Genomic DNA, 21616 nt, shown 5'->3' on the forward strand with positions numbered 1-21616 from the left:
TAATTAATTTTTTGATTAATTAACTAATTCTTTAATTTCAACGCTCGTTAACATTTCTTCTAATTTTTAATTCACCGCAACCCCCTAAATCCACATGTGACCAACCCTCATAAATGACTTGCATTCACAAGTCACTTTCCCACTTTCAATTAATCTTTTGACCAAATATTTTATTTGGTGCTCTCACATGTGTGAGATTGTTCTTCCCAAAACACTTTCCCTATTTCCTCCACTTGTCATCTCTCCCCTCTTACACCTCTTCCACTTTGCCACTTTTGCTTGCACTTGTCATACCCATGTTCTTCTCAAGATGCACTCACACATGTGTGAGCACACCATGCCCTCTTCCCAATGACAAGTGTTCTTCCCAATGCCTCCACCTTATGATAGTTGTCACAATACTAAGCCTTCAATCCAACTCAACCCCTTCCATGCAATCTCAACCCTTCATGCCACTTTGCATCCTAACCCTTCATTCTTCCACCCAAAAATCTATAAATTGGGGCCTTCTTCCCTCACAAATCATCATTTGCAATCATACCATCCTTATGCCAAAATTATCATCTCAATCCTCGTACTGCTATGATGTTCAGAGAAATCCACATATCCCCAAATCAAAAGATTAAATCAAATGGAATAGGGTGCATCCATTTTGGCTCATCAAGAAGATGTGAAGGTATAAACAAGCTCCTTCTGTGTTTAAATTTGTGTTTAATGTATTAGTGTTCTTATCATTTTCACTCCTTCCATTGTTGTACACCTTGCATAATGTTTATAATGTATTATTTATTATTATAGGTGTTGCACCTAGGGGAACCTAGATGGATGTGCATCACTGGGAGTTAACATTCTTGGGGTCACTTTATGTGTTGTATTGTAACATTGGAAACTATATTAATGTGGGTTTCACATTGAGATATTCTATTTTGTTTATTTAATATTGGGGAAAGATATTAATAAATTGAAAACTTAGTACCCAATATTAAATAATGGATCAATGGTATTTTGTTCACATGGTTTTGTGGCACGTGCTTTTACTTTACCAGATTTTTGTATGTGTGAGCTTGATTCTATATAAAAAAAAAACACATGCTAGTGGTTTAGGTTGGTTGGTGGTTTGGGTTGTCATTATTGAGTCTTTTTAAGGAGTGTGCATTTAAAGCATGCCATGAGATGTGTGGATTCATGCTTGGACACATGGAGAACACATTGGAGGGATAGATTTTTCAGGAGTATTCATTATCTCTATGAGTTCTTTGTATTGCTTTGTGGTTGAATAATACATGGAAAATGGATGCTTTTGGATGTTGGGTTTTTCCCTCATGAGGGTTTTTGTAGGGATATCTTGTGTTATCTCATGGCTTATCTATTTGATCTTTGCATAATGGTTATTTTGCAAGCTTGTATGCATCCTTTTCTCTCATGGATTATGTAGGAAATGGATTAAGCGTAATTGGGCATGAAGCATTAATTCCTAACAAGTTTTGCAATTCTTAGGAAAGAGTATATGATATTATTACTATCAAATGAATCTTTGTATATGGAAATAATTTTTGAAATAAATGAATGTGGGAGAAGATTTAAAGTTTTTTGTGCAACTATTATAAGTGTGTCCTTAGTGGATCTAGCTTTTATTTGTAGTATTTTCTTCTCTAATAGCTTTGAGGTACTTTGTTTGATGGAAATGAGGGATTATGATTAGTGAGGAAGATAACATTAGCTTATTGTCTTATGTGGGTGAGGGAAGAACCTACATATGAGGATTTGGAATTTGAATTTGTGGTAAGGTGTGCATTATTCTAAAAATGATTTTATTCTAAATAGTGGCTTAGAGTTTCTCACAAAGAGTTGCAAAGGTAGCCTAACAATCCTTCTATCCTATGGGAGAAAAGATCATCTGAAATGGCTCAAAGATTGTGTATGAAAAAAAATTTCTCCCTTATGAATAAGATAAGGGAGGGGGATTCATATAGGGAAAGCAAAGAGGAAAAAAGGAAAAATCAAGTAAAAAAAAGAATAAAACCTTATTTTTAAAGTAGGAAAGAAAACATACTATCTCATACCAAAAAGTTATGTTTTGGGAAGGAAAATGGAGAAAACAAGTAAATTTGAATGACTCGTGACCATATCAAAAGATAGGAACATCACTTTTCCCATTGTATTAGTCATCCTTCTTACTAGTGTCAGTTGCCAAGTGACCCTATTTTGCAAAATGGGTCACTTGAGCAACCCATGGGTCTCCCAACCACCCCTACAACAAAAGGCAAACGTCGAGAATCCTGAATGATAAAAAGGCCTAGTACACTAGAAGAATGAGAAACAAGGGGAAGGACATTAGAGAAAGCATGTATTAAGAGAGATTCCAACAAGGCAAAAAAAAATTGAGGATAAATGAGCACACCATGTGGGTTGTGAGCTAGACCATCAAATCATTATTAGACATGTGTGTTGACCATACAATTTTGGGTGCTTACAAGATCTTCTAGTGTATAAGAAATGATCCCAATAAATATGTAAGGGCATGGAGAAGTTGGATTGCTTTAGTAGAGGATTATGTGTGTGTTGTAATGATTGAATTGAGGGGAACTCAATTATAGGACTAAAGAGAGGAGATATTGGAGACTGTGAGATTTTGCCAAGATCAAGAGCTCAATGAAAAGTACAAAATAGAGAGACAAAATATAGGACAAGAATAAACTGTATTCTCATCAATAGATAAATGATCAATTGTTACATACAAAGAATATGAGCCTGCTTATATAGAGAAGGCTATATGGATATGTGAGCACACAAACATGACATGTGGCTCAATAAGAAACAAGGGTAGGTAGGGATAAGTAGGGGTAGGTAGGAGAAACAATATAATATTCCACATGAGGTGGATCACCCACCGAATGTGGAATGTAACAAAAAGATAAGACCACAAAAGGTGTAAATTCTCCTACACACACTATCCCAATGTGGCACAAACACCCAAGTGTCTCATACCCAAACTACTATGAAATGCATTATCCTAAGTAAACTTAAGTAAAGTGTAATTATATCCAAGACGAATAAATAATTACACCAACAGAGACTTGGCATTAGAGTAGCTAGAAGTTATGTTTACTCTATATACTTAATTATTTTCTAATTAATAATATTTTGATAACATGCAACTGTTACAAATAATTAATTTCTCCCCTTTTTTAATTTTCTAAGATAAAATTATAAATTTGTTTGTTGAAATCTTTTTGTTTCTACACTTAATTTTTAAAATTACACAACATTATATCTTTTAAGATTATCTATTAACTTGAATAAATAAGAAAATAATTTAGATTACTAATTTTTAAAACTATAAATTATTTATATTCATTAAAATAAATTATATGTCAATAAAAATTGATTCAAATTTATACAAATAAATTATAGCATATTATCATATTACATAATGAATACACTTTGAAAATGCCAATTATATAAGAATTCATTGTCATAATATCTTGAAAATGAAAAGATGTTAACAATGATGGTTGAATTCTTGCCAAACTCACCTCAAAGTTATTTCAGTCCACTAATTACTTACACAATAAAAATCCACTAATTACATATTGAAAACGTATGTCTATAGAAAGATGGCCTTTTGATCATTAGACCTTTCTAATTATTGTATCATGTTGTTCTAAATGTATGATGAAAAACCATGAAAACTTTTCTATGGAAATTTCTAACCAATAGGGGTTTTTATTTATCTATTTCTTAAAAAAGCTTAGAGAGATATGACACATAGGAGTAAGGTATCTGTCTCTAAGAAATCTAGTTGTGCATCTAAGAAAGCAAACACTATAATTGTAGTTTATCAAAGATATTTGACCAACCCATCAATTATTCACAAAAGAATAAACCATGGGGGGGCCCAATTGGAAAGTTTAGTTAACTGGGATCCACAATAAACTAACCATTCAAAGTTGGTACTTGTTCAACTTAATTTTTTTGGTTGGATTTTTTATTGGGTTAAAAAATGGCGGACTCCAAAACACATTCAGATCCAATTAAGTAGTGGGCCATGGGCCTCAAAGGTGGCAAAGGAGAAGAGAGACTTAAATAGGCAACAAACTTCCTTCCGCTCAATGAGAGAAGAAAAATAGCGATCAGCAGTAGGAACAGTCACAGCAACAACCCTGTGCAATTGTTTGTGTTTGTGTAAGATTAGCATCATGTCTTGGCAGACATATGTTGATGATCACTTGATGTGCGAAATCTCTAATGGTAATCGGCTATCTGCAGCTGCCATCTATGGCCATGATGGAAGCCCCTGGGCTGCTAGTGCTTCTTTCCCTCAGGTAGGATTGAAAACTCCGGATTTTGGATTTGTCTCTTTCTGATTCGTTATGAGGATCAAAGTTCTGATTTTGAATTTACAGTTTGTGTTATTCATCATTAGATCATGAATCTGGATTTTGGAATTACCCTTGTCTTATCCATCATCAAAGATCAAAAGTGTAGGTTTTGGTATTGCCCATATGATTCATCATCGGGATAAGAAGTCTAGATTTTAGGTTGCAATTTCTAAAACTGACTAGCTTTAGGTTCAATTAAATTTTATGTGTTTTATTCTGATTGAGGTTTGTGGAGGTTTTGCAGCTTAAGGTCGATGAGGCGACCGCCATAATGAATGATTTTGCTGAACCCGGATCCCTTGCACCTACTGGCCTGCACATCGGGGGAATTAAGTACATGGTCATTCAAGGGGAGTCTGGTGCTGTCATTAGAGGAAAGAAGGTGGGTACCCTATAATGCGGTAGTCTTGAATCCTTTTGAAATTTCTTTTTATTGGTAAACTTTCCTTTAGGAACAACATCAGTATAGGGGAAAAGAAGGTGATTAGTCATTAATGCAGCAAGTCTGAGATCTTTCGAGTTTCTTTTTCAGTAGTGGATTTTCCTTTTGGAACAGCCTTGGTATAGGGGGCATTGGATGCGGTGTCTTGCACAATTTAATTGCAAACTCTTCTAGCTAATGGAAACCATTCAAATTGTACTTGTTCATTTTTTATTTCTGATCGATGATGAATCAATAAAATTCTTTTGGTTTTTAAAATTCAAAATCCGAGCTATAGACAACTATATTTTATTTATGGCAAAGGAGTAAATCAATGAATTTGTTGGGCTTTTAATAGTTTATTTCTAGTTGTATTCATAGCTATGATCGTTTAGCTTGTTCCGTGGAAATTCGGTGGTGATACGCTGTGAAATTCTGACCCCTGTGAAAGAAAGAAAGAAGAATTCAATTACCACTATTAGTGGTTAGGATCTTTAAGATGATGAACAATTTTTGCTGAGTGTTGCTATTATGCTTTTATGGTGCATCAGATCAATAAGGATCATTTAGTTTCATGGCTGTGTTGTGTGACTGTGAATCACAGGGTACCGTTGTTAGGATGTAAAGTTGTATTTAGTCATGATTAAGATTATGTTTCTCAGAGAATTGATAGGAAGAGAAGAAGGGAATTGATCTGTCTTTGGATATGGAATTATCTATTTGCAGCCAAAAGCTTCGGTAGATCCATGGTCCATCAATGTTGTTAGATATTAGGATATATGCTAGCAATAGGATCATCATAGAACATTGCATTATTAGAAACTCAAGGCTCTAATTTTAACTTACCCTTTATGGTGCTCTAGTTTAAGGCTCAACTACATGAACATTATTTAGCAGGGTGCATGCACCAATTGTCAGAGGCCAGGTGATTCTGATCACTGGATATAGACCTAATGATAGGAACAATCAATCTATCCCCATGAACAGAGCCCAAGGGTCTCACCTCTGATACCACCTTGATTGAGTGATAGCTCAAAAGGAAAAAACTCTGGTGTAGATCGACTAAGCGGACAGAATGCAAAATCCAATGGACATTCAAGTGGTAACATTAGCAATTCCCTGACCATGATCTGGGTTCAAATGTCCAAAGTGGTAAGTTGGGAGCACTTCACTCTGTTACGGCTGTTTTAAGGGTATACAAGATGTGTACCCCTGAGTGAGAACTAAATTGTCATACAAACCCTCTCGTTACTGAAAAAACATGTAACTAGCATGTGTTCTCTATTCTTAAGCGGAGGGGGAAGAGAGCTCACTATCTAATGTATGCTCCTGAGGAAATACTGTATATAATATGCATTAATAATGCAGTTTTGCAACTCATAGAAATTCACTTCCAGCATCGAATTAGTGGAGTTTGCTTCCCAGGTATTATATTCTAACCACTTTGGGGTATAAGCAAGTTTTCTTGGGAAGAACTATTAGCTTTTGATATTGATGAAGATAGTAAGATGCTATGGTAACATTAAGAAATGTGGAAAAAAATACTCCTGCAGGTGAATCTAGAAGTCTTCACAAATATATGTCACTGTGAACTCAACCTCAGAAGAAAAATTTACATGCAGATGAATCTGGAAGTCTCCACAAATATGTTTCAATGTCAAATCACCATCAGAACTCACAAATGTGGACCAAAACTCCTCTATATAGCTGCCACGAACGAGTTTTAATGACAAGGATATTTAACTTTTAATGCTAACAAGTAGTTTAAATGGTTCTGTGAGATTGTGACTATTTTGCTTCCATAATGGTCTTTGTCCTGCATGTCTCTCAAGAGATCAAATTTGGCTGAACATAAATGGGTTTTGAATCTTTTGATGGGATAAGATAATAATGAGTAGGAAAATTAACATGCTACTGTTAATTCAATCCTGGAAGGTATTTGTGACTTAAAAAATATGTTTATCTTGACATTTTGGTATCCATGGACTGAAAATTTCTGTCTCCTTTCATGTCCTTCCCATATGCTCTCTCATTGAATTGAAAGCTATGACCTGATCTATTTTCATAACTGGCAGGGAGCTGGAGGAGTGACCATAAAGAAAACCAACTGTGCCCTGGTCTTTGGCATTTATGATGACCCTGTAACTCCGGGCGAATGCAATATGATTGTGGAGAGGCTTGGCGACTACCTTATCGATCAGAACTTCTGAGAGCCTTCTGCTCTTGATCTATGATCTATGATACTGGATATTGCAGTGATATTTATCTCCAGTCGTCTGTAAAAATCAGTGGAATTTTTGCTGTCAATAACTAAGAAATACTGAGGAGAAACTACTTAGCAATGTGAGGTTAATTGTGCTTTTCTAGAATTTTCCCTTTGGGTTATGGTTTTCAAGTCACGGGTATATGGTAATGAAAGATTCTTCTGGCCGTTATTTTTATAATGAATTATTCTTTGTAGCGTGATTCTTATATCAGTTCTGAACATGTATGATCTTTTCTATTGAATCTTTGATATTAGCAGGATCCAGTTATATTAAATGGTCCTTTTTTCCTTTTTCGTTCTCTTAATTGATATTACTTTTTTAGCAGAACTCACACTATTCTACATAAGCACTAATCCCATTGCTAAAATGCGCCTTGAATCAAGAAAGATGGACCTCTAGATGCTAATTATGTTTACGAATATTTCCTTCATTTGCTATTTTGATTAGTTGAGGAACACTACTTCTAGTTTGTGGAAATTAAACTTTGATTGGAACTTTATCCTTTTGTTATACTAGCATTCTGACAGTCTATGTGATAAGAAAGAAAGCTTCTGGACAAAGCTCTCTCAAAAGTTTTTTGATCAACATTTTGGATTGCACTCTATGATATGTCATCAAGATGAAATGATTTTCTGAGGAATCAGCTGTAATAAAATATGTTCCTCGTTGCAATAAATAGACTCAGGGGTTCCTAGAACTTTGTAATCAGGGATCTCTCAAGTAATTTTCCTCCTTGGTTTTCAAGTTCCAAATTTCTGCTTTGCAGTCATTTGGCATCATCCTGTAATATAATCACCGAAACATTATTGTCAGCCTACTCAGGACAAGAAGTCTTAATCCAGATCTATTATGAAAACCTTTTTGGAGATAAAAGTGCTAGAGCAAATGGGCTTGATGCATTGAATTATGCCAAGGCAGGCTTTACCACTGAGCAGTATATCTATCAGTTTACTGCAGCCTTGGAATAAACAATTGCAGGTAGCTGCTTAGCTGCTCCAGCCTGTTCACCTCCAGAGTGCATTTTTAAAAATATATGGCAATGTGTCAACCATAAACTAACAGTAAGACAATGGTAAATGTCAGCAACTAAGAGAAACAACACAACACTTTGTTTCCTAGAAACGGTAAAACAATGCAGTATGTAGTTTCCCTTGTGTCAAAACAATAAATGCAAGAATGTGGAAACCTAAGTTGACTTGACAAGGAAGAATTCAATGAATATAAATGGTTGCACATGAAGGTTTTGAGTGTCGTTTGGGGTGGTATGTGCCCGATTATGTCTGAAACAGTAAAGTGCTAGGAAATCTCATGATCAATGTCAAAAAGCAGGTACAAATTGGAAATGAGAAAAAGGTTTGGAAGCCTGAAAGTCAAAATGGTACCAAATGTCAATACCAAGTTCAGCAAAGAATAGTGGACATTCTGAAGTTGTGGTTGGGGTTTGGTGGGTGGTTCTTTTGGGTTCATTGTGCTGTTTTCAATCGTGGGTACCATAGAGTGTTAGGTCGTGATTTCATTTCGAATATATAAAGTGTGAAAAATCCATTGACACCTCTATTGTCATTTTTTTCTTATGAATAATGTTATATTATATTAGTTTATAAAAAACTGATGGAGATTCAAATTGTATAAGAAGATTAAATGATATAGACAAAATGGCAAAAGCATACAAAGTGATAACAACATGCATAGGTTCACAACTATCCCTCGTTTAAAATAAAAAACAATTGTATTCTGATTTTCAATTTAATTTATAAATATAAAAAAGTACAATCTGACCCCTGAATAGATAGTGTGACATCACACTTTCAGTATACTTTGACAAAAGCATATCAAAGTGCCAAATGCATGCATATCATACCAAAACAAGAACACAAAACACAAAATAAAAAAGAAAATACATGAGACAAGGACAAGTTGACATGTTTGGCAAAGGAAGGTTATTTAAAGCTTTTCTCTTCCATTTGTCTCTCCATCCAATGATTAATTAAATCTAACAATCTCTGGTAGAAGTTTTCATTTCATTTACATCCATAAAGGTCAAGTTTTCTTGGAGGAATTCAGCCAAGGTGCATAGAGAGGGGCACACAAGAATCATTTTGAGTGTAATTGCACCTTAGGTATGTTTCTCCTTAGACATGCCATCCTCATCTCCTCATTGTGCTGAATCACCCTTTCTTTAGTTTCCATTTTTTTCAATATTAAAACCTTGGTGCATGGAGAGGGGCACACAAGAATCATTTTGAGTGTAATTGCACCTTAGGTATGTTTCTCCTTAGACATGCCATCCTCATCTCCTCATTGTGCTAAATCACCCTTTCTTTAGTTTCCATTTTTTTCAATATTAAAACCTTGGTGATAAAGGGATGGTTTGTGTATTCTTTTTATAAAAAAATAAGGAGCTCTAGCATTTTCTAATGCTATTGAAATGAAATATCAATATCTTAATGTCCATCTTTCAATTATCTACAAATTTACTAGCTAGCAATATGGGAATAAAGATATGTCATGTTTATATATAAGGAAATGACCTGATAGAAAAGGCCTAAAGGAAGTTATTTGGCTAAAAACTTGGCTTCGTTCAATATGTTAGTTGTTTCATTCCCTAACTCCTTTTAATATCATGAGCTTACACTCATAGCTAGAAAAATTTATAACCATGACATCAAGGAAATCATGAGATATGAAGGATAAGTATTTGCTCGACTCTCCTTGGAAATCTTTAACAACTTGTTGGCCACTCTCACTTTTGAAATATTTGTCATCTTTTCTCACTTTTGAGAGTACACTGATATTAAAATAAAGAAGTACACCTTAAACAAGTTTCAATTTATTGGTCGATGTATAAGAAGATTATTCCAAGTTATACATAGGTCTATTAGAAAGTATGAATTTTCATGTTGTCCTAAGGGACATGATCACATTGTTGAATATAATAATAGGCAAGACATTCATAGTTACATATAATGAGTTTTCATCCATGGATGTTCTATGTAATGAACATGGTTAGTTCTACCACTTCCAATGTTGATTGGAATTGCATCTTCAATGAGAGCATTCATCAATAGTCATTCATAGGGACACAGCTATTTTGGCTCAAAAAAAAAACATAAAAAACACATTTTGTCAATAACACTAAGGTTATACACATGTTATTGACCGTTGATTTCATGATTTATGATTGTGATTTTTTTAGTTGTCAATATCACGGTGTACGTTTTGATCATTTTGGAGATAGAATAGCTGCAGGCCATTCATAGTTGCATAGGCATGTGAGAGATCTACGTGGCGTTATGCTTAGTATATAATTTAGCATGTGCTATAACATTCTTAGGAATGAACAAGGTGGACCCACAAATCTTATTTATAAGTACCTAACCAAGATCAAATTTGGTATTTCTTTATTTCATTATAGGAGAGTAATTTAAGAATTATAGAGAATTTGACCATGTCTATGGGCAATCAATATGAAAAATGTCTTTCACATAAGGTTAAGATATTTATCTTCAAGTATGGGGATAAGTAGGAATTTTCAGCATTCACTTATATCAAGGTCAAAGGCTACAATGAAAGGCCTCTAATGTTTCTCAATTAATTAAACTAGCATTTGCACCAAAAGGAAGTGCAAGGCCTATGCCGATAGATAAATACATTTATGTTAATATATTAAGGAGACAACATTTATTTTTTATTTGATTAGGAAATCTTGTCACAACATTTTAACTAACAAATAGGCCTTGGTAATGGCATGCAAGTAGGAGAAATTAAAGTTAATCCACAATTTCTCTGAAAAGACGATGAGATTTATTGGAGAGCTAAAGGGGGAGGGCATGATTGTCATGGTGAGTGATGGAGTTAATGATGTCCTGAAATTAACAACAATAGATGTGGGAATAGCTATGGGTATGGAGAGCTTTGTAGTAGCCATGGAATTTGAGACATAGCTCTCATGTATTACATAATAAAGATAGTTGGTACAGTAAAAACTAGGGTGAAGATCAATGAGGAGAATTTACATAAATGTTGTATTCTTCTTATTGAGGATAATATTTCAACTCCGAGATGTTTGTGTGTCTCAGAGTGAGAAGGTGCATGCCTTCACTTAATAGAAGACAACATAATTATTTTAGAATGAAATAAAACATAACAAAAAAATGAACTTATTGCATACAAATTTGCAAGAAAACTCATTGAGACCATGGCAAGTGATTTACTTTAAGATTTTGCGCAAATTGTGCCTTGCTATAAAAAATATTGATAAGAAAATGATTGAGTTTGCAAATATTTAAGAAACCCTACCACAATAGAATTTTAAAAAAATGAGACAAACCAAAACCAATCTTTGTACAGTCGTTTCTTCAATCTATTCACAATAAACTAAAAGTGGATTTGATTTAAATATCAATACCATTCCCAATGGTGATCCAGGGTCATTTAGGGATTTTGTTTTCTATTTTATTTGGTTGAGAATGAAGCACCATGGAATAGTGTTTTTTGTGTAATATAGCTAAAAATCAAATCAGATTTAGCATTTAAAGGGTGGCTAGCAAATCAAATTAGATTTAGCTTTTATATTTGTAGACTTTGAAGTAATGCTACTGATATTAAGTGTATCCTAAAAGTACATAAATTAATACCTTATTCATATTTGTAGTGTCATAAAATTGCGACCCTTGCAATTTTAACCACATTTGGGGTCCTCACCTTGGCAACGACATATCCTTCCTTAATTAGGACCTATTTCTGCATTTCTAACCCTTCCCTTTTCCTCCTTCATGTCTTGTGTCTGCTTTAGACTCTATCCAGGCCCCAAAATAGGGCAGGACAGGGGCGCGGCGCCCCTGTTACCACCTCCTAGGGTGGCCCTATGTTAGGTTTGCTTGGTCTCCTATGCATTTCTTGTCTTCGGGGTTTGCAATTCCTCTTTGTCAGCCTTCGATGGTTGAAAATTAATCCTTGAGGCATGTATAAAAGGGAATTCAATACCCTCATTCATGGACAACAAAAGGGACAAATAGAGGGCATAAGGAGAAGATACAAGATTTCAAGGTCATCATCAAGCATTCAAGAATTCAAGTCTTCTTCATTCATCCATTGGAGCAACATTACAGCATTCATTTGCAAGCATGTGTGTGTTAGGGTTTTGTCATGTTACATGCCATTTCATACAACATTTGTGATTACATTCAAGAAGCAAAGCAATCATCATCAACAAGTTGCAGATCTACAAGGTATACATCTCCATTGTTTACATTCAAGCATTTGTAATTAGTTTCTTTCAAGGTTGATTCCTCAACCGGGGTTTGATTGAGGCAAACCCCTATCCACACCCCCTCTTTCTTCTCTTTTTTGTGTGTAGGTTGCAGGTGTGCAACTGTAATTGCAGGTTTGGGCTTCATTTGCAGAGATGGAAGAACCCTTTTCGTTTCGTGGATTTTGTGGGGACATTCCCACCACGGTCCTGATGACTTTTCTCCAAATTTGCAAGGCAGATCCACGTTGGTCTAATTAGCTCAAATCTGAAGTTACAACGTGATCCCGAATCGGTAGCTCTTCATTTCACTCATTTTCTCTCTCTTTTCCACATAGTCAACAAGTCAACTTTCTCATTTACAAAAGAGGGTAAATCACACTTCAACCACTTGCAGTCCACTCAAAATTCACATCCTTGTTTCCCTCAGATTTTGATCTAGCAGATTCAACCCCTCTTTTGAATGTAAAGTTCTTCCCAAGTGAAAATCATTCTAGTGGCTTCCTTTCTCTCTCCTAGGTGGGGAGTCACTAGGATTCAATTTTACACTTAAAAATATCTTGACAAGTGCTAAACCTAAAGAAGATTAATTCTTTTACTCATAACATTATTTATATAAAATCATGTATTAACTTCTTTATATACTATTATTTTTCTTTTACAGGAGAGTAATTTAAGAATTATAGAGAATATGAACATGTGCATGGGCAATCTATATGAAAAATGACTTTCACGTAAGGTTAAGATATTTATCTTCAAGTATGGGGTAGGTAGGAATTTTCAACATTCACTTATATTAAGGTCAAGGCTACAATGAAAGGCCTCTAATGTTTCTCTAGTAATTAAATTTTAAGATCATTTTGTTGGATTTGAATCAATAGTTATTTTTTATATACCCTATTTTTAAACATGACCATAAAGTAGTATTACAATAACATCTCACATTTGATCATTACTCGTGTTAATCAAAGGAAGATGTAAGCAATGATGACAAATATTTTCATTTATGATTTCAAGGCATTTGAGGCTAAACCACCATTTGACACAAGATTTTATGGAGGAAAAACTTGTGAAAAAGTATGCATGTGTACCTTAGTTATAAGATTTTGTGCAAACTATAAATCAAATAAAAACATATTTGTTTTTTAGTGCTTAAGGAGCTTGAAGAAGATGATGAAAATGTGAGATTGCCATCATATGACCAGAAAGAGCTAGCAACAACCCCATTCCCAATTATAAGTAAGGTTGACTTATCAATTGTTTCATTAAATAAAATGGGCAAAACATGATTTCGAGATCATTTATCTAGATCAAGATGAGAATGAGAGAATATAAAGAGAGAAAAAAAAGACTCAATGTCTTTTTCTTCAAAGGCCCCAAGACAAACCAAATATCAAGCACCTAAGTGATAACCAATGGTTCATGCACAACAATAAGCAAGTTGCAAAAAAAAAGTTGTAACTCAACCACCAATATAGGCTAAACTCTTAAGTGTGCTAGAGGAGAGACATAGCAAGGTTGTTAGTGAGGCACAAACTAAGACATGACCTAAAAGTAAGATAGATATTACTATGAAGAAGAGAATGCAACCCCCTCTATAGATGAAGCTTAATGTGTCTTTCACAAATAGCCTACTATCAATCACTTCCAAATCACCAAGTAAAGGGAGACAATCATAATTAAGTACTACAATTTCAACTAATATGAAAAAATTGCCTTCTTCAATTTCTATCCCAATTCAACAAATGTTGAACTTGAAAATATTGAAGGTGACCAAGAAAGTGAAATAGAATATTCGACTTGATTTATGGTAAGCCAACCAAATAAATGTTGTGAGTTACAAATCATAAGAGAATCTTTATAGATAGAAAATAGGAACAATACCACTATTGATTGGCCAAACATTAGTTCAACCCCCATAAATGAGTACACTACTAAGGGTCTATTTGACATGGCATTTCCCACTCTTTTCCCAAATAGAAATGCACTACCCATGCAGTCTCGAGCTAGGGAATTCCAGCTCAATGACTATGCATTTTATGCAATTCCAAGACAATAGATTTGGACATCATCCATTCTTTAGATACTTTCTTCTAAATCTTATGGTGCACCATCGTAGCCAATCTCTGGCAGTGGTATTCGTCAAAATAAAAGTAGAAGACAATATACCAACCTCTATTGAAGACCTTTGGTCCCACTTAAGTAAACTACCAGACGATCAATTAGCAGAAGAACTAATACAATTTGACTTTACATTATGAGGGACATGATCATATTGGAACAAATGGCATACTAATCTAACAACTATGATGAACCAAATAGGTTCCTTAACAGTGTTCTTCACATTAAGTGTAATAGACACATAGTGCCTTGATTTACACAATATTTTTTCTATAATCAATACACCTGCATTAGCCTCTAACAATCAGCACACATATAATGTGATTTTTATCCCACACACCACATCCCTTGTCTACATCAACAATTCACTATCTTTTGTGAAGGGGTTATTAAGAAGTTCATGCATGCAAAAAATCATCGGTACCAATATGAATGGAAACATCGAGGTTCAATTCCTATGGCTAGATGATGCACCAAACATGGATGCACTAGATTGGAAAAATCCTATAGAAGTGACCAAATAAAAATAGTTCTTTGATAACTAAATCGCTGCATGAAACCCTCGTTCTAAATTTGAAGGAGAAAACATGATACATAGAGCTCCAATAGATGGCCCATGCATACTATTTACAGATGAGATATTCTCTACCAACCCCTACACTAATTATGAAGATTTAGTTAATCATGTACAAAGACACTCTGTGGTTATTGAGAAGTTCATGCATGCAAAAAATTATCACTACCAATATGAATGGCAACATCGAGGTTCGATTCCTATGGCTAGATGATGAACCAAACATGGATGCACTAGATTGGAAAAATCCTATAGAAGTGACCAAATAAAAATAGTTCTTTGACAACTACATCACTGCATGGAACCCTCATTCTAAATTTGAAGGAAAATAGAGCTCCAACATATGGTCCATACATACTAAACACATATGAGATATTCTCTACCAACCCCTACACTAATTATGAAGATTTAGTTAATTGTGTACAAAGACACACTAAATGTACTCAAAGGAACTTCCCATGCAACAAAGGGAAACATTTAGAAAGTAGATATGAAGCTCCATCTAAAGAATTCTTGGAATCTACTTTATTGTGCGATTAATCGAGACACAAATCTTGTGAACCATCAAGATATGGTGAAAGGATGAACATCCATAACCCAAAGATGCTCTCAATATGGATAGCTATTATAGATTATCAACCTATCATCTTGTGACTTCATGTTCTTAAATACATTACCAAGTATGCATCAAAGCTGAACAAAAATCAAAGAGATGTGCTAATATGTTGGCAAGAATTTTTTCAACTGAAAGATTAGAAGTTGTCTTGATGGCTTCTGGATATAATTGCATAATCAATTGTTTTCATCAATGTTTCATGTCATGCTCCATGATCCATCATCAAGATGAGAACCATGATGATGGATCATGAAGCATGATCCAAAATGTTGACGAAAAAAATTATGATGATGGATCATGGAGGATGATCCGAAATGTTGACGAAAAAACTGATTACATGATTATATCTAGAATCCATCAAGACAATTTATCATGGACTATATAAATTTCATACATTTAATTGAATGCTTAGAAGATTGAGCCTTAAAAGCATACCAAAGTTCATGGTTGAGATTGTTGCAGAAAGAGATGTAGGAGCACAAGAAACATGTCATATGCTACAAAAATTACCTCTCGTGATATGTAATTGTCATTTATATCATTGAATGTAGGTAAAAAGTGTTTCATTTCCTTAAGACAACAATCAATGTTAGTGAGATAACAATCAAACTACATACAATCCTAAATGCATCGCCCATGTCACCTAGAAATGGTAACATTAATGGACTCAACAAGATCTTTCACATATGTTGCTTGTTACAAAGGATGCAAATGGTCAAATGGAAAAGAAAAAGCATGATTCCAAGTCTTCCCACAATTTTATACCATTCCAAAAGAAGACTCCAAATATTTTGAGACATTTTGTTGGATTGATTTACTTCTATCTAAACATTTTAGACAAATCGACAATGATATAGACCTGACCAGAGAACAATTCATTAGTAATTGGAAGCACATGAATGAACAAAAATACAATGCATGGCATGTTGATTGCACACCCCAAATTGAAGATGATCTTGAAGAGGAAAGTGAATTCGATGAAGAGATGGATAATTAAGATACTCTACAAATGAATGAATGGGAGTTACAATCTTAAATGAGCCTTGCTAATAGTCTCAACTTAAATGACCTTCAAATGTTAGGCCAGTGTGATTTTGGAAACAATAACAAATGGGAAAACCACAATATTTGTACAGATTTACATGAAGTTGCGATTCAATTTGTAAACACAAACAAGATGTCCCCACAAGATATTTGTTCCCCTTTAAATTTTAACAACCAAAAATACACATTATCACCTAAATAACAACTAGCACTTACTATCATTACAAATCACTCAATAGATAATTGTTCTAAACAACCATTATATATGGTCATGCAAGGAACAACAAGAACTAGAAAATCCTATCTAATTAGATGCATAATAGATACACTTCAAAATTATATACCAAAAAGAGTAAACCCACTCCTTGTTCTTGCGCCAACAGGAATCACAACACTTAGTATACAAGCCATGACTATGCATGCAACCCCCAAGATTCCAATTAGAGATAAGAAACCATTACAATGGCAAACATTGACAACATTCCAATTAGAAGACATGAAAAATATACAATACATTATCATCGATGAGATGAGTTTCATTGGGCCAAAAATACTATTGAAATTCGATAACAAACCATGTGAAACTATACCCCAAAAATAAAATATTTGCTTTGGTGGCATTTCTATGATTCTTGTAGGAGATTTCACCCAACTGCCACTGGTTATGGATAAACCTATCTATGCATCACACACAACTGCAAAATATCTATGGAACAAATTTAATATAGTTGTAACATTACAAACAATATTTAGACAAGATGGTGATGATTCACACCAAATACAATCCCATCATATACTATAAAACATGTACAACGCATAACCAATACAAAATGATTGGGAATTGCTAATGAATTGCACAAACAAGCAAGTAACAACTAGACAAAAGATTTTGACGAATCAATACATTTATTCGCTACTAATGCTTTAGTAATATTACATAATAAGAAATGTTACAACAACTAAATGTGCTTGTTGCACTTAGTATTGTAGTAAATACACAACATAAATTAGTTGTCATGGATGATGAAGACCAACTTTTCCAAGAGGTGTTACTAAGTAGATCTCAACATGTAATGCTTACAACAAACCTATGGATCGAAGCTAGTCTTGTAAATGGATCTCTTGGAGAGGTCAAAGATATTGTATATTCCTTGGGATCAAAACCACCACAATTGCTAGCATATATTAAAATGAACATTTGAAAACTCTAATGGTTCACCATGGAATGAAACAAACCCAAAAACTATATCAATATAATCAATATCTTGAGGAAAACATACACAAATATCACTACCCATAGCATGGGCGATCACTATACATAAATAACCACGAACTAACACTAAATAAATCCACAATTGATATTGGTAAAACTGGAAGACAAGGCCTCACATTTACAACAATCTGTAGAGTCAAAACGATAGAAGGCCTACACATAGAATTTGCATTCTCTTTTGAGTGCTACTCAAAAATAAAAAAGAATCCATATGTAACATTATTGGAAAGAAATAATATCACCTACAATTTCTCTTACAATAGAATGTTCAGGTATGTACAATTACTTATACACTCATAAAGTTATACACCTTTAATAGATAAAAATTACTTACAAATAGAAAGTTCAAGTATGTGCAATTACTTGTACACTCTCATAAAGTTATATACTTCTAATTATTTTCTTCTTTGATAGAGGTTATATTCTCTTTGGAGAACTATTCCAAAATTAAAAACAATCCATACAACATTACTACAAATAAAGAACAAGCTTACCCACAATTGCTCTTGCAATAGTAAGTTTATTCCAATCCTTCCAAAATAATCCCCTTCCATCTCAATGGCAAAGCATCCTTCCAAATCCCATTCATAATCCACTCTCTCAAAAAGGTAATGGTATACCTTCCACCTTATTCAATAATCCCATTCAAGAGAAAAGAACCCTTAAAATGGAATCCAATGATCCTCTCCCATGTCAAGATCAAACTATTACATCACCTCCATGTCCACCTCAATATCTCATCTCTCTAGATGTGTAGACACCTAAATTTGTCTCAGCCTAATCAAATAAATGTTTTATTTGTTTAATTATTTTATCCCAAGACTTATATTAATTAAAAATTTATTTATTTATTTAATTAATTCATCAAGCCTCTTCTAGCGTATTTGATACATTTTGACATGTTTGTGGTTTCTTACTACATCTGTGGTCACAAAGATTTTGAAGAGATTCTAAGGTTGATTCCTTAGGATTCCCTATCATTCCACCGAAAATTTCTCATTTCTTATCTTCCATTTTCAATCCTCCACTTACACATCATAAACATATTCCAAAAAGAGTGAAATAGTATTTTTGTTATCCTCACACATCTTGCAATACATCTTAAACATCACTAGTAGGTTCCTAAATCAAATTTATCATCTTGGGTGTCATCTTAGTCTCTTGAGTTAAGGTCAACTTCCTATTAGAATTTATAATCTCCTAGGAAGCCATACCTTGCTTAAGTTATCATACCACTTGAAACAACATTTTGGGATTTTGCATGACAACTTTAGATTCTTTCCTCTATCACCATCATTATCTTAGCTTCCATTATCAACCTTATCATTTCTTTCCATTCCATCCTATTCAAGTCCTTTCATGGTTGAATCTTGAGCCCAAAGATCTAGAAAACAAGTTGAAGAAGATCCAAGATCTAAACATGAACACATATGAGTATGAGAAGAAGAGTTTTACAACACATGATCTTTTGAGAATTGCAACAATACAAAAGAATTTGATAATGAGTCCTTAAAAACTATAAAATTTCAAGATCACATTTTTTATGCTAGATTCAATAGATTGCTTGATGCGGTCTTGAAAAAGGATTCCCGACAATATTTATACATGTTTCTTCTAGATGGTACAATACTACCTTATGATTTTGATGTTTCACAAATTTTGGAAGAAGACCCAAATCACCTTAATAGCAACAATGGTTGACAAGGAAGTTGAATATCCTTGTGCTTGAGTCACCTTCATCCCTTTTGTAGAAACTGCACATGCCTAACACATGTACTCATTCGACATACACTCGACAAAATCATGAACAACCTCATGCTAATACTCTTCATGGCCGAAGAAACACTTATGCATATACTTAATAACAAGATGCTAACCAAGGCTATAATCATGATAATGCATATGCCAAACAACCTTGTTTTATGTTTGATGAGCAGACTCAAGAACATGCCTACGATACCAACTATTCTTATAGTCTTGATGCCTACACTTGTCCAAGACCTAGTGCACCACATTGAAATCACATGCCAGGTGATTCATATAACAATTACATTTACCTCCTCCCCCACCACCTAAAGATACATATGATTAATATCACCCTTACATGCACTACATTCCTCCTCCTCCTAGTAGCTTAGGCATAGGGATAAATTCAAAGGAATATAGTACCACATAGTGGTGATTTGCAACAACAGATCAAAGAATTTCAAAAACAAATGGCTAGTATGCGAACTCCTACTAAGAATTACATGATTTAGGACATTAATCCTTATCCTTTTGATAGGAGCATACCTAGGCCACATTTTCCTCCACACTTTGTTGTGCCTAAATTTGACAAATATAAAGGAAAGAGAGATCCTAAGGAAAACATTAGAGAATTTTTCAGGGCTTGTATAGAGTTGGCTCAAGAAGTCTCCTAATGCGTCTATTTCCACAAAGTTTGGGTGGACAAGCCATGTAATGGTTTTCACAATTATTGTTTGGGATTAAGTCAAGGGGAAAGTTGGCTAAAGTATTTAGCTAACACTTTTCCTACAATATTGAATGTGAGGTTTCGGTGATAACTTTTTGTAATAGCAAATAGGGAAATGGGGAATCCTTTGTGTCATTTTTACCATGATGGAGAAGTTTGTCTAGTCGATGCCCTTGTCACATTCCATAAAAACAAATGGTTAAAATGTTCACACAAAATGTAAATTGGTAGATTGAAAATGACCTTTGTAAAGCATGTTTATCCACACTTCAAGAAGTCATTGAAAAAGTTCTATCTATTGAAAAGGTTCTCATTGAGAAAGGTATTATCAATATTTTTAAGGAAAACAAAGATGATGCTAGTACAAAAAAAAAACCCCGATTTTGGAACAAGAATAAGAACATAGTGAATCATGGGGTTGTTAATGCAAATGTAGTTAAACCTATGATAAGTTTCCTCAGGGCTAGCTGGTACAGGAGCACCCTTCAAAGGGCTCCCACCATTTTCTTTTGATTGTGTTAATGCTTCTTTATGAAGCCATTGTACATACAATAAGAGCCATGTGCTCATTGGTCCTAGTTAGGGTCCTAATTGAGGGCTTAGGGTCATGAGTCAAAAAGTTGAGGATTTCTTGGAAATAGAGGGTATGTGTGCATTTGAGGTGTTTAGGGGTCCTTCATAGCATGGTGGTGTTCTTAGGTTGGCCTAATGTGGGTCTAGGAGTCAAGAAAAGCAACATTGGGAAAATTGCTCAAAAGTTGCAAAGGTTGCATGACAACTTTTAAAAGTTGTCAAGCAACTTTTCCACCATGGAGTCAAAATATTTAGGTTAGCATGGACAACCCTAGTATGGGCACATAGACCAAGGAGAGGGTGGTATAAGTATTTGCAAAACCTAGTTGAATGGGTTGGATGTCAGACATTGTACGACCCAAGCAAAGTGACCTGACTATGACTGCAATTTTGTTGCCAGTCGACACAAATGGAGTAAAGAGAGATCATGAATGGATTGATTTGCATACAAAACTATGTGGAGTGTCTTCTATGGTGTAAATAATTTCATTGTGAGCAGTTAGATTAGGTTTTTATTTGCAGGTTGTGTGTGTTTGTAATTAGTTTGTAAATTACCTCCTCACTATCCAGTTTAGGACTGGTTTGGGTAAATGGATGCATAACTCCATTCCCCATTGTGGA

General features: G+C 34.3%; 1 protein-coding gene across 1 annotated transcript; it reads left to right on the forward strand.

The window, feature by feature from the left end:
• The first annotated feature begins 4071 nt into the window (after nt 1–4071).
• On the forward strand, nt 4072–7329 carry LOC131069629 (profilin). The gene is made up of 3 exons (XM_058005148.2): nt 4072–4325; nt 4627–4764; nt 6879–7329. The coding sequence occupies exons 1-3, from the start codon at nt 4200–4202 to the stop codon at nt 7011–7013; spliced, it is 399 nt and encodes a 132-aa protein (XP_057861131.1). The 5' UTR covers nt 4072–4199; the 3' UTR covers nt 7014–7329.
• The last annotated feature ends 14287 nt before the right edge of the window (nt 7330–21616 follow it).

This window comes from Cryptomeria japonica, chromosome 6 (assembly GCF_030272615.1).
Source record: "Cryptomeria japonica chromosome 6, Sugi_1.0, whole genome shotgun sequence".
NCBI classification, from domain to species: Eukaryota; Viridiplantae; Streptophyta; class Pinopsida; order Cupressales; family Cupressaceae; genus Cryptomeria; species Cryptomeria japonica.